This window comes from Drosophila gunungcola, unplaced genomic scaffold (assembly GCF_025200985.1).
Source record: "Drosophila gunungcola strain Sukarami unplaced genomic scaffold, Dgunungcola_SK_2 000064F, whole genome shotgun sequence".
Classification (NCBI taxonomy): domain Eukaryota; kingdom Metazoa; phylum Arthropoda; class Insecta; order Diptera; family Drosophilidae; genus Drosophila; species Drosophila gunungcola.
In genome coordinates, this window is record NW_026453227.1 from 115,304 (window position 1) to 131,970 (window position 16,667).

The 16,667-nt window shown below is 38.5% G+C and overlaps 1 protein-coding gene across 1 annotated transcript; it reads left to right on the plus strand.

Annotated features, from left to right (window-relative positions):
* The first annotated feature begins 622 nt into the window (after positions 1–622).
* On the plus strand, positions 623–1,996 carry LOC128264304 (uncharacterized). The gene is given in 2 exon segments (XM_052999720.1): positions 623–1,573; positions 1,576–1,996. Coding segments are annotated over 2 exon segments (1,089 nt in total). The 5' UTR covers positions 623–741; the 3' UTR covers positions 1,833–1,996.
* Positions 1,997–16,667: the final 14,671 nt, after the last annotated feature.

Consider the following 16,667-nt stretch of genomic DNA (forward strand, 5'->3'; position numbering starts at 1 on the left):
GGGCGTGTCGCAGGGAGTTATGAGTCCTAGTCCGAATGTTGCTCTCTCCCTTTGTCGCCGCTACCCGTCTCTTTCTACACTTTAGTTGCATTTCGTTGTTTTACAAGGGGAACTTGAGTTTTGTTTGTATTTAGCTTTGTCTTGTATGTTGACACATTTTTCTTTCGCTATTTCTGTTTCAACTGTGTGTGTGTGTGTGTGTGTGAAACCGGAAATTACAATTGGAACTATATGTTCACTAGAGTTTTGATGGTATATATATTTACAGTATTGTCTCAGTTTCAGTTCTGGAATTCCCAGTAAGGCCCCATCTTAAACTAATACACAACTTTTTTTATAGTCAAATATCTTTCTGCCGTATAAATTAAAAACATTATCAAATTATGCTCGGTTCGCTGGAAAAAAGATCTTATTCAAAATAAAGCTAGGAAGGAAATCGGTTTAAAATAATGAAAATTTGATATTTCTTAATTTTGCTATCCAGCAAATGAACATTGCTCTAATCCACACAAATCTGTGGTTATTTATAAAAAAAAAAATAACCACATTACAGTGCGCTTTTTTATAACAGTAGGTAGTTTTCAAATTTTAAATGTCAGTTGACTATTCCAAAGGCCTTGTTTTCAAATGTCACAAATATCATTCGACTTCGAAACGTTATATTTTCGACACGCACAAATTCCGAACAAATTCCGAACAAATTCCCGGTCTTGAAAACACATTCTAGAAAGAAATATACCAATGGAGAGCGTCGGCGTTGAGGACGAGCGACCATCGACATCGAGTGGGTCGGGTAAGGATTTTGGAACTGGTATCGGCGCACTATCGGACTTGCTGCGCTATGCCCAATCGGAGTACTCCCTGGACACCACATCCGGTGCGATGATGGCGAACCGCTGTCATTCGGAGAGCGACAACGATGGCAATGTCACCGACGAGGAGGTCGAGATCTCCATTACCCGCTTGCATTTCCTGCCCGATCCGAGAAGGCGCCTGTATATGGACTGTAAGCTGTCACTTCCGGCGGGCGGAAGTGTGCCCATGCGCGGCGGGGCCGAAAGCATTTCCGTTTCCGATCTGGAGGGCAGTCTCTCACCGGAAGCTCTCTATGAGCGAAAAAGAAACACGGCATTCGAGCAAGAGAAACACTTTAGATTGCAAAAATTGGCCTTCGCCTGTCCCCTGAGCAACTGCGATGTGGTGGTCAATCCTGGCAATCTTCTAAGTCACTTCCTGATGTATCACCAGGAGATCATAGTCCTGGAAATGAAAACCAGGGAGGCAAAATGCCTGAAGCTCATGGGGAAGTCGGTGCCAGAAACCAGGCTAACCAAGAGCAACTGTGTGGGTCTATTGATCTTTGAGAGCGGCAAACAAGTGGCCATGAATGCAAATCTCCCCCGGATCTATATGGACTGGGAGGGCCGTCTGCCCGTGCTGGTAATGCTGTGGAAAACCTCCTGGGATTCGTTGCCCGCCGTTCCACGGGTCACCCATCTCTACATCCTTTGGCTATTCTGTGCCCAGGCCCAGCCACCGTTAATGGTGACCGTGAAAGCGGGTGAAAATCTTCCGGAGTGCCACGTCAACAGGTAATTCAAACCTGTCCAAGCTCCGAGATTGTCGAACAGTGCGACCTCCTCTGCGACAGCCCACTCTTCATGCGTTTCACTCATTGCGAAATGAAGGAACTCACTGGGGATTACACAAAGGACATCGAGCTGCAGTTCACTATTCGCGAAAATAAAATGAATGGAGATCCAAGCCACCAAGAAATTGACGAAACTCTACCTGAAATCGAGCCACTAATCGCAGCTGAAGATTTACAATGAGACATCCAAGGAAGAGTTTCCAATTGAAAACAAACTGAGTACATTACATTTTCATTACTTCGCTAGTATTTTCTAAATCATTTGCATAATTTTGATCGCAATAAATAATTGTCAATCTATTATTATATTTTCAAAAACTTTTTAATTTGCCTACCTCTTAAAACCTATGAATCACTTTTAAATAAACCTCAAATTAATGAATTCAAATTGACTTTCAATTGACTTTTATTAACTTAGTTTATTAAAATTAATGTCATTCTATACAGAGAATAACTGATTCAATTACTTGAGCCTCAAAACAAAATAGTTGGAAACTGCCAGGAATTCAGCCCTTTGAACCGAGACTTGTTATACGTACATTTAAAAGTGCAACATAATTTCCGAGTATTTTTTAATTTCCTCCGCCCAGACGGACAGCTTAATTTAATTATTCTTGAACACAAATGTTGTGGCAAACTCGCCCACTTAACCCACTGTGTGTTTGCTTGGCCAAAAAGCTGTTCGCTCGAATTTTTCGCTTACGCCGCAAAGTATGCAACATGTTTGCCATGTGGTGGAGTTGGGTTGGGGGGTTGAGGGTGCTGTCCGGAGGCGGGGGCTTTTGAGTTTTGTGTCCAGGTCGTTGGCAGCCATTAGCACAAATGTCGTCGCAATGAGATGAGGGGCGGCGGCGGGGGGCGTGGTGGTCAGTGGTAGGAGTAACTGCATCAACAACTTTTTAACCAACTTGCCAGCCCAGACTAACAAGACCGCAGAAGTTGTGGAGGCAGGGGCGCAGAAAAAAGGGGGCACAAGGAAACCGGGGGGTGCGGGGCGGAGTCAGGCAGCAAACTAACTAACTCGATCCTTTCGCCTGCCACTTGTAATGTACCGTTATTGTTGCAACAACAGGAGCTAGAGGGGTGTGGCTCGAGGGGGGCTTTTTGGCTGCATTGTCCGCGAAATATATTTTTTAACTTCTTTTTTCGGGTGCAAAAAGAATGTAAGCTCAACTAACTTCAGCTGCAGAGATTTTTCGGTCAGCGTTAATGCAGCAGTGTTAACCCCCTAAAAACCACCGCCTCCCCCAACTTCCAAAAAACGCTGAACGCTTTATGGCCCAGGCATCGGTACACTGACAAAAAATTGAATAAAATACTAATCACTTAAATAAAGTAAATACAAATATTGATTTTTTGTCTTCTTGAGGATTTTAGTCATTCGAACTAAAATTTTAAAATAAGTGTAAATAAAAAATAATAAACATACAGCAATTAGCTATTTTTTTTGAGCAGTGAATCCCCGCGGTCAGTTCCATTGCGGTCTGCTCATCTGTGTCCGTGTCTGCCAAGTTTTTGGTGCCCCTTGACCCCTCGTCCCGCAGCCTCGGTTAAATAGTTGGCAACTTTTTGTGTATGTACTATATAACAGTGGGTTTCCCCCCCTTTCGGGCACTTTAAATTGCACCCAAATTGGCAGAAATGGTTGTTGCCAGAGTTCCACTTTGGCCGTTGCCTTTGACAAGTTTTTGCCTGCAAAAGTTGCTTTTTTCCACACAAAAAATATAAAAAAAGAACGCATTTTAATAAAACTAAGACAATAACGACTTTGTGTCTCCCTTTGTTCGCTTGTTTTCTGTACAATTTTTCTACATTTTCTCCTGTCGGTTTTTTTCTCCCATTTTTTGTCTGGTCCACTTGACTTCCAGAATTAAGTGCTGTGGTTTGATGTTGTCCATGGCCAGCCGCAAAATAAGTGGCAATTGAACATTTGATTGCACAGTCAGTCGGAGAAGTTTGCCGTCGAAAAACTTTGAAATATTGTTCAACACTCCAAATGGTTGGCTTTAATTACTATTATTATATCTGCTCAATTTGTATATTTACCAACTTTACAGGCACAACACCCGGCAATAATTGTTGTACAAATTGTAATTTGTTTGTCTGTCTTGCTGGCCCTTAACAATTAATCATGCAATTGCATTCAATTTATGTTTATTTGTTTAAATGGTTTGTTGTTTTTCATTTGAACAGGCCAACTAACCAATAAAATAATGTTATTTCAATTTGTATTGACAGAAACAGGCGGCAAATTGCACGCAAGTGTTGCCTTCTTTTTGGGGATTGCATAAAAAAAAAAAGTTGGAAATTTTATTATTTTTAAACCAATTCTCCGCTTACTCTTAAACTTTATAAATAATTGATAATGCAATTAAATGAATAAATCCGTAATGTAACATTTCATAAAACAAATCTACTCTTTCAATATTCCACTTAATTAAAGTGTTATGTACAAGTATTTGTTTCAAAATATATACCTATATTGCTTTAAAATCTTCTGCTAACCGTTATTTATTTGTATTGCACTTCCTGAATCAAATTCCAATTTATTTTGTTACTACAAAGATAACAGGAAAAATGAGTGTCTTAAAAACAATAAAGTTACATTTTTCATTTCATGCAGCTATAATCTTCAAACCAAATAATGTTTCTCATGTAAATCTCTCAATTATATTCATAAGGGCAACGGGATCTTTTGGGCTTAAAAAGCCAATATTTTTCATTCAAAAAACCCTTGTAACTTATTATAATGAAGTAACATACAATCATTGACTGAAAACCAACAATATTCTTGGCATTCTTTAGGCAGGCGAAATAATGCTGCTAAATCCATCAAATATTGCCATTTATATGCTGTTGACTGGTAATTTCTGGGTCAGTTGCCCGGCCACGTTTTTCCAGTGCTCCGCCATCCGCAGGACAATAAACGCCAGCAGTCACCCTCTGTGTCCTGTACCCTCGAACCCTCGAACCCCTGGACTCCGACCCTCTATACCCTGCTCCCTTGCAGGCTGCATGAATTACGAGGTTAATTAGAAGTTTGACACGAGGCATGGGCACTTACAATATGTACATGGAATAAATATATGTATATGCACACACAGGGAGCTTTTTGGTCCAGGAGCTGGAGTTTAAATGGCTGGCTACTGGATACTGGTTACTGGATTCTGGATCCTGTATCCTTGCTACTGGTGACTGGTGACTGGTAACTACTGCTGCTGGCTCCTGTACTCTGTGTCCTGGAACAGCAGCAGCTGTCGTTGCAGTTCGAGGCACGTACGTGGCTCTCTCTGACACACACACACACACACACACGCGTGGCCTGCATTAATAATGCAAGAGTGTGAAAAGACACACACACACACACATGACGCGGGGCAACATTTGCTTAGCTTTGCAGGCAGCAGTTTTCAATATCAGCCTAGCAACTGGGAAATGGAAAAACCCCCACCCCCATCACCATCCCACTGCCACGCCCATTTGGCCAGCTTGCACTTGTTTATCATTTATTACTGCAGTCGGAAAATCTGTTTCAGCTCCTTCTACATTTCACATTGTTTATCTTCTGTATGCTCGCCCAATGTTTTCATACCATTTTCCCCCAGCATTTTTGCCAGAGTTTTTCTAGATTTTCACTCCTGCTGACATTTTTGCTGGCTGCTGAAAATGTTAAATTGAATGTGGCAAAGGTATTTTCACGATAAAAATAGTATATGTCATCGTAGGTAACGAAATACTATTATAAAATGTAATTTGCTTTGCAATTTGGGTCGAGTTGGGCAGGAATTAAATTTGGTTAAATGCCCATGTCAAATAAACGCCATTCATTTCAAAGTGTCCATTAAATTGTGACAAGTCTTGGTAAATATTTTTCAACTTAATTGTATTTTTTTTTTTGAGCTGAGTCCGTACTCAAGTTAAAATATATTTACAGCTTTTAAAGCTTTATGTTAATTTAATAGTTAAAGAGAATACTTATAATTGAACATTAAATAGGACATTATTTGTTGAACATATTTATGTACCTCTCATATGTGTTTTTTCTTTGTTTAATAGTTATATAGTTATTATGAAATATTATGCATAAATTGGACAATGATTTTTATTATTGTTGGCAACAAGAATACAATTTATAATACATATCAATTCCATTAAATCTTAGTTTTCAGCTTTATTATTTGTCACTTAATCTTACTTAACAATCTAATTAAATGCCTACGAATTTCCGACGCCAGTGAAATTTTTTTAATGATGTTTGCAAATGTAGTGTAATTTAATAAATATAATTTAATAAATATATGTGCAGGCGCAGCAATACAATTTCATAACCAGAAGTGGAGGGCACACAGACACGAACGCACACAATGAGCATCGCAGTCGTGCATATGTGTTTGCATGCGTGCGTCTGTGTGGGTGGCTGTGTAGGTGTGCACCTCGTTTCTTGTTCGGTTGATAAAGTTCATTTACCTTTTGGCGTTTATCTAAATGCCCTCTCTCCTTCTGGCTGCCTCGCGCCATCTCCCTCTTGCAGTGGCAAAAGTGTAATTGTCTATCTTATGCTTTACATTTGCACACAGATACACACGTGCACAGAGAGAAAACACAAGGGAATCGCTTTGAGTTTGAGTAAAAATTTTAAAAAAGTTACTACTTTAAATTTTAATTAATTAGATCTTTAAAAATAATATTAATGTTTTAAATTTTTCTAAATTTTATGTCCTCATAAGAGTATAACATTTTGTAAACAAAAGTAAATTAAATTAATTAATTTATATATTGTATTTCTAAACCTTTTGAAGTATCTTTATATGTTTTTAAAATCAAATTCAATACATATAAATAAATATCCAATTATAATATTCTCAATACTAAACATCAACACAATAAACTTTTATTTATTTTTTTGAGTGCACAGAAACCTGTTTTAACTTTTATATTTGTTTACACTTGCTGCCCTGCTTGAGCTGGGAACAAGTCGTCTGCAGACTCCCTGAATCCTTTTCTCCCAGTGTTTTTGCCTCTGTGTGCGTTTGCTCTTGAGTGTGTGTGTGTGTGTGTGTGTGTGTGTGTGTGTGTGTGTGTGTGTGTGTGTGTGTGTGTGTGTGTGTGTGTTTGTGTGTGCTTGAGTGTGTGACATTAGTGCAGCGGGTCATGCCAACTTCTACCTCTTCTCGGGCTTCTGCAGTTGACATTTTCGCGCAATTTGAACTTGGCTTTATGGCCAAGCCAAAGACGCAACAAAATGAAATTACAAAAATTAAACAAAACTCGAATGGGTAAAGTTTTAATTTTAGATTTCTGTCGGAAACATTTTAAGTTAAAAGGGGAGCTTGAGACTTGTGTTGTCAAAAAGCTGTTGCCAACGTTTCGCCATTGTCTTTGAAAATTAAATGTTTTAGACTATATATTTATTTTGGTTTAAAATTGTGCAATATTAATTTTCCTAAAAAATATCATCTGAAAACTGACAAATTGAAAAACAAAAATTGTGGTAAACATATACTGAAATAGTTTTGGTTGCTTTTGAGCAATTCATTTGCTGTAATTACTTCACAGCGTAGATACAAAATTGATAACCATTGAAATGCCGACTTAATAAAGGCTTTCATAAATATGTGAAATATCCCTTGCAATTAACCCATTTGGAATTTAATTTCGAGTTTGTTTCGCTTTCGATTTAATTTCCATTTTCAATTTGATGCAATTAGCTGAAGTTCTGTGCAGAAAGCGAGCTCAATAAATTGAATTTAATTTGCCCGCCAGCTCTTCGCCATTTTATGCAGGCTCAAAGGTATATATTCGCAAACCCATATATACATATACGCGTATTCGCACAAATATCGGGCATTGTGCGGTTGTTGCAGTTAACATTTATTGCTTTTTTTATACCTTCACGCTGTTAAATGAATTGTTTTATTTCCCATTTTGCAAGGGAAGTGTTCTGGATTGGCGGCGGTACGAAGGGACCTTTCTGGGGCTATGGAAACCCTCTCTCTTGGCATTCCATTTCAATTTCACTTGAAAATGCACTTCGAATCGCACACAAACACTCGGAAATCAGAGAAATCAGGGGAGCGCGGCCAAACGCAATTACACAATCCCGGCTTTCATGGGTTAAGGATGGGGAGTAGGGCCATCGATGGGTTAAAGGCTTCTTTGGGGCGTGGGCAGGGGAGGGGCAGGCAACTGGTCCATATAAAGCCTTGGCAAAACTTCATTACTAATTCCATTTCCAGCACAAATTTACACACATATGCTCGCAAATACCATTGGAAATTGTACGCAATTTATTTTTTAAATCTCATCTGCAGATGGGTGGTACTCGTCGAGGATTGGGCTATTCGTATTCGAGGGAGTCCTGCGGTGAGCTAGACTTCGATTTTCGGATAATCAAAGGGAAACTTGCCAACGTGCTGGCGGAAAATTGAAGATGTCGGGAGCTGAATTTGAATTTTAAATTGAAGATTTAATTAAAAGCTACATATTTTAAAAAAGATTTTAGCAACAGTTATAATGGAGACCTGTGTTTATAGTTTAACAGGAAACAGAAAACTAACTCTTACATTTTTAAATAGATTTAGGCGGAATGTATATTAAATATTTATTTAAAGCCCAAATACTTATGTTATATTTATAATATTGTATCTAGTATAAGCAAGCACTCTTTGCATTTAAACAAGCTAAACATTTTATGCCAATGCAAGCCACCAATGCAAGCCAGAAAAACCTCGAACCCGAGGGATTTTCGCATCCTTAAATTCAAGTGGAAAATGGAAAATGGTTCGCGAGTTTATTCATCAATTTGTATTCCCATTCCGCGGCTCAATCAATTGTTGCCGGTCTCTCTATTTCTCTAGCCGACAATTTCTCTGGCAATATCTCCTCCATCGCTTCGTCCGCCCACCTGCAATCGCTTTCCCCTAGTTTTTCCCCAGTTTTCCATGGTTTTCCATTTTGCTGCTCACGATTTGGTGCACCCAATCGACCCATAAACCCAGTTATTTACTTAGAAGCAGAAGCGCCTTTTAACATTTCTTTTTTTTTTTTTTTGCCACTGCTGCCGCTTCTATTTCTTCTTCTTCTTCTGCTGCTGGTGCTGTTGCAACGGTTTAATGGCAACATGGCGTCGCAGTCGGCTTTTTGCATTAAATCAACGCGCGACCACCGCCAACAATAATCAACAAAACAGAGCGCACAGAGAAAACTTTGGCCGCAATAAAAGCCGGTAACACCCACACCACTTTCCAGTATTTCCACATCCTACACCGCAAAAAACAGAGTTTATCTTATCCCCAGACAAGATCTTTAGGATTTCTTAACACACTGACAGCATTTAATATTTTGAACGTTTAATTATTTTCAACATGACAGAATTTTAAATGAAAACTAGTTATTTTGACTTTTTAAAACGATATTTTTTTTTAAATTTCAAAATAAGTTCCACGTTGGGCGCCATTATTACCTAGTTTGTTTTGAAAAAATTATCGCTGGCTTACATTTTGAAGATAAGTGGACATGGAATAATATTTTTACTTTGTATTTACCACAATTGCTTTCAGTGCACACAGCCCACTATGCAGTGCAACCAATCTCAATAGCAATTCGAACTCCAATACGAGAATTCGTTTCAATTTGTTGGTCACCCAACATCCATCGCCCCCTTTTTGTGGAAAGCAACCGCAGTCGTGGGGATTTCTGATGTAGGTTGTGCTTTCGGGGGGATGTTTGAATGGGGTGTGGGTGTGGGTGTGGGAGTGCAAGTGGAAGTGGGTGGCTACCATCCTGCCAAGAATTGATTCGCGCCGAGTCGCGCCGCATGCAAATAAGGTCAACGTGCGCTGGCCAAAAGCCGCCAGTCATTCAAGGAGAGGCTGAGACGAATGCGACTCAGTCAGAGCCAGAGCCAGCGGCCCATATAGGCGCTGCACAGCGCAAAAAATGGTTATAGCCCTTTAACAATAATACAAAATACATTTAGTTTGCTTTATTATAACCAAACTTATTGTTGATCAATCGGATCTGTTCACACTCAAACCGAATACTCAATGCGTGCATTAAACTTTTGCATTTTGGTTTTTTCTTAGGTTTATTTCAAACTTAACTTTTAAAAAATCGGGTATGAAACCTTTTTCCTAATAGAACATTCGGTCTGATTTACAAGCGAAGTAATACAATAAAGACTGTTTGACAGCTGCCCAAAAAAAAAGTGTAGCAAAGTTGAAGTCAGCATTATTATTAATATCCAAACATTAATAATTTGGTAGCCCTTCCGATTTATTTATCAGTTTTTATTTAATACTTAACATCATTCCCAATCCATTACTGACTCAAAGAAAGAATGTATTCCCAGGGCTACTCTTCTTGGAGTGCACCCATGCCGGAACGTATGCAACACTGCGCCAACCGCTTGACTGAATGACGGTTGATGTAGGGGATGGGCAAAAGGGGTGGTGTTTGGGTGGTTTCGGGGTGGCAAGGTGGGTGGCAAGTGTCGGCTGCCTTGTCTGTGGCGCTTGTTTGCCACGTTGCCATTTGGCACATTTCGAATGAGCGAACGAACGAATGAGCGTGGCTCAGAACAAGATGAACCAGCGGAAAGGGGACGGTGAAGGGGGAACAGGAATTTCTCTTTGGTCTTTACCGTTGTTGTGCAATTGCAAACATTTAGCATGGCGACCTAAAACAGTTGCCACACAAACGAACACGCTAGGAACGGGAAAAGAGCGAAGAGGGCTTCAAAATCGTGCAAAGAAGAAAGTGGGGGAAAACGCCAAGGAAAAGCAGGGAAAAACAACCACAAGAAAGACCATAAATTCGAATTGAAATGAATAATTGAGTAAGCATCACTGACCACCAAACTTTCCTTAATTATAACATATCCTGCAAAACTAACCAAGACTTAATTAAGCTTTTTTTCAATGCTGAACAATTTGTAAATAAAGTTGGCCTTTGTTTAAGTGCACTTATTTCTGTAGAAATTTCTCTATAATTCATAAAAAGTTTGTTACGGTATATAACAAATCCGTTAAAAAAAACACATTTATTCAGTCTGCCAATTGATCATGAATTTTGCATCGAAGTTTTTGTTATTTTAAAGAGCTCGTCATTAATTTAAAGCCTTGCACCATTTATAAATTGCAAAAGCACCTAGAGCCATTCACAAATTGTTGTGAATTGAATGAATAAATCAACTGGGGGGTTCGATTATTATCTTCATTCCTTCTTTTCACACATATTTTTTCTATTTGTTCAGGCTCAGGCTGTGAATAACATTTAAACACCCACTCACAAATCAACAAATTTCAGATTTAAATTCAGTATAACCTACCGCACAAAATCCCCTGCCCCGATTTTCCCCCCTTTTCCCCTTATTCACAACCTGTTAATGGCTTGCATTTTCATTCATACAAATCTCATAATGGATAGTGCGAGAGAGATAGCCAGAGTGTGAACGAGAGAGATAGAGAGAGAGACAGAGAGGGGAAATTGCATTCTAATGAAAAGCATTTAAGACAAAATCAACAACAGAATTGGCCAAAAAAGGCAAACAAATCCGGAGTGGCAGGTGGCAAAATTAGGTTTATTTTGGAGTACGTTGAGTGGTTTTTTCGTGGGCTTTCGGGGGTATATAAACTCGTTCCGAATTTCATTGCAGACCTTATATATTTGTTTGATACCCTCCAGTCCTGATCTGTGCTGTCTACTTTATTTTAAAACTAAATAAAAAAAAGGTCATTACTAAACAATGTATATTGATTGATTAGTTTGTTTTAATGAATTTAGCCACTTTTCTCCTTTGCAATTGTCACCAACAGCTAGTTTACTAAAACTATTTTAATTTCATGTTTTCACTACTTATCAACATTTATCCGTCGTTTTCAACGCATCCAGATTTATTTAGATTTTATCATTTAAATAATACAAAATAGAACAAATCAATTAGGAAATATTCTTTAGGGTATTCCTACTGTCGTTGTTTGCTAAAAAACTTTATTTTCACTTCCTTGCCACAGTACATGAAATGGATCAAAATGCGCTCTATTTGGCAACAACAATGGGCGCAAGCGGTGAGTAGGTGGAGGAAAGTGGCGGGGAAAGTGTAGAAAAGTGGGGGCTTGTTAAGCCCTGAAAGTGGAACAGCAAAAGCATGGGAAACAGAGAGCCAGGGAGGCAACTCTCACTACGTTTCAATCAATTAAGCGCCAATAATTAATTCAATTGATTTCGTTTCAACCGGGATCGACCCTTTCCTCCCACTCCCCATTCCCACAATTTTCCCCGCTCAATCAGCCTCCCAATCACCATCCACCCAAAGCGCCATAATGTCGCTGAGGGTGGAAAAGTCCCGGGTGGAAGCTGCCAAATGTCTAAGGCCATTTGAATCTCGAGCGCCATTAATTCATTTTAAAATTTATGGCTTACAATTTTCCGATGCTCATTGGGAAAGCAGTTTTCTTTTAACTACACCAATTTATAAACATATATATCGCATAATTCAGAGTGATCCTTGAGAAAAAAATAGGCTTATTTCTCTTTCTTTCAATTAAAAAAAGCACTCTCTGCGTATGAGTGATATTCTTTAAATTTATATTGATAGCATATTATACCCTTTTACTGCTTGTAATTTAAATTCCCCAATTGGTACACCCTCTTGTTTATGTGTGCATATTTATATGAATTATTGTAGATTTATATTTTGGGTCTTCGCGGTAATCTAGTGGCTTTGACAGCTGTTGTGGGATTGAATTTGTGAAGGGGATGCCAAATGGCATGGATTTAACCAAACTGAGCTGTAATCAGTATTCAAACAAAAATATACTCAAATGAGACCGAAAATAGTGATGCTTTCGGAATTTATTATACTTCTTTATCCCAGTCTGATTTAGACTCTTTCTCATCTGAATCTGGCTCAACATCTACATAGTTGTCAGCATTTAATATGAAATAATTTTTTGTTTTGCCCACTTCTCCAGCAAGTGAAATCTTTTCGGCCAACAACTTCATAAATTCTCTACTCTTGTCGTTGCAGGTAAATTCCCACAGCAAAGACGACTCCACTCGAGACTTTTGTTGAATGTAAGCCAAAAATCCATTTACATAATAAGATACCAGAGGAATTCGAGCACAACAAGGAGGCAAGGCAAAAAGACAAATATGGACAGTGAACTCGGTTCGACTAATGCCACATAAGTCATGCATATGTGACTCACTCTCAGAGTTTGGCAAGAAAATTAACAAAACATAAATCGTGCCAAGGCACTTTACATGATAGAGAAAGACACAAGTGCTCGTTCGTATATATATATATATATATATATATATATATATATATATATGTACATACATTAAGAGGAAAAAAATATATGGTGGCCGCAAGGAATGAGTAATACTTTCGTTAGCCATTTGCCTCAACGCCATTCCAATCTACATTTTGGGGCTTTAAGTTTTGCAACCATTTCTCTATTGAAAGAGATTCACCACACCCTTAAATTCACATTAAATTATGGCTTAAATGATGACTAGAAAGGCCTTTTTGGGAAATTTCCAATTTAGGTGCTATACAATTAAAAAAGGAATTCTCATCACTCTTCAGTAAAGTTCGGTAACTCTTATTAAGCAAACCATGAAAAAACCGCCTGAAAAGTTTCTCGAAATAACCCAGATCGGTGAAGATATATATGTACGAACTTTTGTTTGTGTTTTCATCATTTATTCGAACATTCTTCAGGCTGGAAACGAAAACTTCGACTCTCAGACGCAGCCATTACTCTTTTCGTCCAACCCCAAGCCCCCCTTTCTCTGCCGACGCCCCTGCCACTACACTTAAGCCCCTCGCCGCTGGGGGGCGCCACTTTAAAAAGGCAAAACGAAGGAAGAAAAAAATTCACACTATAAAATCATAAATTACGCCATTTAAGTGGGTCAAATGGAGGCATTTGTGCGGAAGACACCCCGCTAAGGGGTTTTTCCAGGGGCGGGGCTATGGTTGGGATGGGGTTTTTGGAAGGGGGGGTTGGCAGGAATAAGAGGATACAACGACTGCGGCGTTTTCCATGTTACTGGGTCACTGCAGGCACACACAAATTGTGGTGAACGGGGATTTGAGTTCGAAGGATTGAAGGCAGAGGGGGTTTACCGATATAAATGAGCAATGTTAGGCCTGCCGACCCCCTTTTTTACCCCGGACGCCACTGGGTTGTTGTTAAGTAAAAGAAGCCGCAATAAAACAAACGAAAAATTGAAAGCGAAACAACAACAGCAACAGCAACGGAAAGCGGCAAATGGGAACTGGAAAATGGGAAATGGAAAATGGGAAATGGAAAACCGAACGTGGACGACGTCATCGCCGCAGTGGCAATTATTGCAAAACAAGAAGGCCGACCCGAACCGATCCCCCTTTTGGCGCCCCTGCTGCATCGACCTTGTCAGCATTTTTCGTCTTCTGCTGCAGTCACGTTGACAATTTTCCCAATTGCAGTTTTCACAGCGAGCAGCAAAAACTTCGCCTTCAGCAGTAATCAGTTAACGGGGGGCTGCAAAAATAAAAAATGCCAACTGACGACCAAGAGACCTAATCAATAATGCCTTCAATGTTGGCTCTGTTCTTTATTAGTTCTTTTTTCCGATGCCCTGTAAATGGGGCATAATGGGATACTTGATATTCGGTGGAATTAAATGAACTAAGCCTATTTCTTTTAGCAAAGAGCATAGCTAAAGTAATTTATATAGCTTGTTGAATAATTACATTTTATACCAGCTGCACTTCAGCTTATTGAGAATCATAATCTGACATTAAAAACTGACCATATAGTTTTATTTGCATATTAACTGAAACTTATGATAGGGGTAACATCACTTAAGCTGACAAAAATAAACAACGACATTAATAAGTTTTATTTAGTTTTATTTAGAGAACTACATTTCGGAGGTGTGTAACTTAATCTTAAACATTATCTTAAAACGCATACAAAAAACATTTAAAACAAAAGCTTTTTGTATTAAATGTTTGGAATTGTCTGGTTGAACTTGTCATTTAATTTCCAATCGTTTATAAATTTAGCCAATTTTCGGAAAAAAAAATGATGTAACCCCTCTAGGTAGAAATTTTTAAACCTAACCGGGATAGATTGTCTTGTTTTGAGAAAGTTACAACAAAAATGGAGTTAAAGAGTATTGAAGCCTTCACTTTTGACATTTATTTTTGAACCGCCGCAGTTGGAATTTCATTAGCCCAAGTCGAATGGAGAAAAAAATAGGACCGAAAAGGAAGCAGAGGCCTCACTTGATTCGCTTTCTTGTTCAGGGGTCGTCCGGACCCCAAACCCCCCTTTTTCATGTGTCATGTCACTGCTGACTGGAGGGAGTTGCGAGTGTCGAGGGTTATGGCTCATATGTCGCTGGCTTTATTTTATTTTTCCAGCAATTTCCCCCTCCGCAGCGCCCTTGACCCCAATTGATGGTAATTTCAGCTCACTTTTTTGTGTTACTTTTTTCCCTATTTCCTTTTTTTTTTGTTTTGTTATTGTTTGCTGATGAGCGAGTGTCTCCTTGGTTGAAAGTTGACAGGAGAGCTGAGATATTTGCATGCCACATGGCTAAGATGAGGATATATGCTTGGAAGAATGTAGAAGAAGGTCTATCGTTCTGAATTTGGGAAATCATTTTAAACTAGGCATGCAATAAGATGGAAGAGGTTGTTTTTATTTACAAAAATCGTTTTTGACTAAAGCATTGAAAAGCTATACTTTTTCTTGATTTTAAAATTAAATATAGAAGAAGTTTCTGTTTTAAAATAAAATTAAAAGTTTAAATTTTAATTAAAATAAGCCAGTGGGCTAATGTGACTTATTTATTTATTTACGGGGCTTAATTGAAAAACACTCGCAATGACATAGATTTTTGTTTAATTTACTTCCCTGTTCTAACAGGACCCAATTTTAAATTCTCAGGCTGATTGTTCATAGTATTGTGCGATTATTAATAACATATTAGGCAAAATTACTTGTCGTGCCAAAGCACTTTCATTATCAAACAATTTATTACGCTTTTTATTTAGTGCATTTATTTGGAGCGTTTAATGTGGCTTAAATTTCGCATCGACCTATCGGCCATCTTTGTCTAACTATGCAAATGATATATGCACAGTGTGTGTGTGTGGGTGGTGTGTGTGTTTGTGTGTTTGTGGCCATATACCACTGATATCTGGCTCACTAATCTTAGATACAAACAATATATTCAAAAAGCGACCTAGATCCTTGCTTAACGTTCGAACAACAGCAACAAAACCAACAAGGATGGCGATAATAATAACAATGCTAAAAGTGAGCGAGAGGGAATGTGTGGTGGCTGGGTGTGGGCAGAGGGAGAGGGAAGTAGGCCCCCGAAAGAGAGGGCAGAATATTTCACAAATTACACTCGAAATGAAATGTGGCCCACAATTGTTTGCCTCACTCTTAGCTCGGCATTTCCATTTTTTGTTTTCCGGAAAACGGGCAAAGAAAGTGGGCAAATGTCAGTGCAAAGTGCATGGGAAATAAGTGGGCTGCGGTGGGCGTGACACACAAATGAAAAGCCCCCCGAAAAAAAAAACGAATATAAAATAAGCAGGGCAGACATTAACGTTACTGAGTTCCAGAAATTTTTGGGAGCGGGTAAATATTCTTGCGGATATTATTTTACAACTTTCAAAGTAGTCCTAAAAGAAATATTTAATAAACCAAAGATAATTTTTGCAAACGCTTTTGTCAATAATCAATTTATAAAATTGGCGTTTCCCATAATTTACATACAATTTCTAAATTAATAACATTTGATTTTAGTTTTTACAGAATACTTATGTTGTTAATAATTCGTTAATAATCTCTACAAAACAGACAATGTCATGTATTTTTCAAATATCAAGTTTCTAAATTCTAAATAAACTAAAACCCTGAACTTGATTACGTTTGACGAAATATGAAAGAATCAATGAAAAATTGGTGTTTCTTGCCTATTAAAATACTTATATCATTATAAA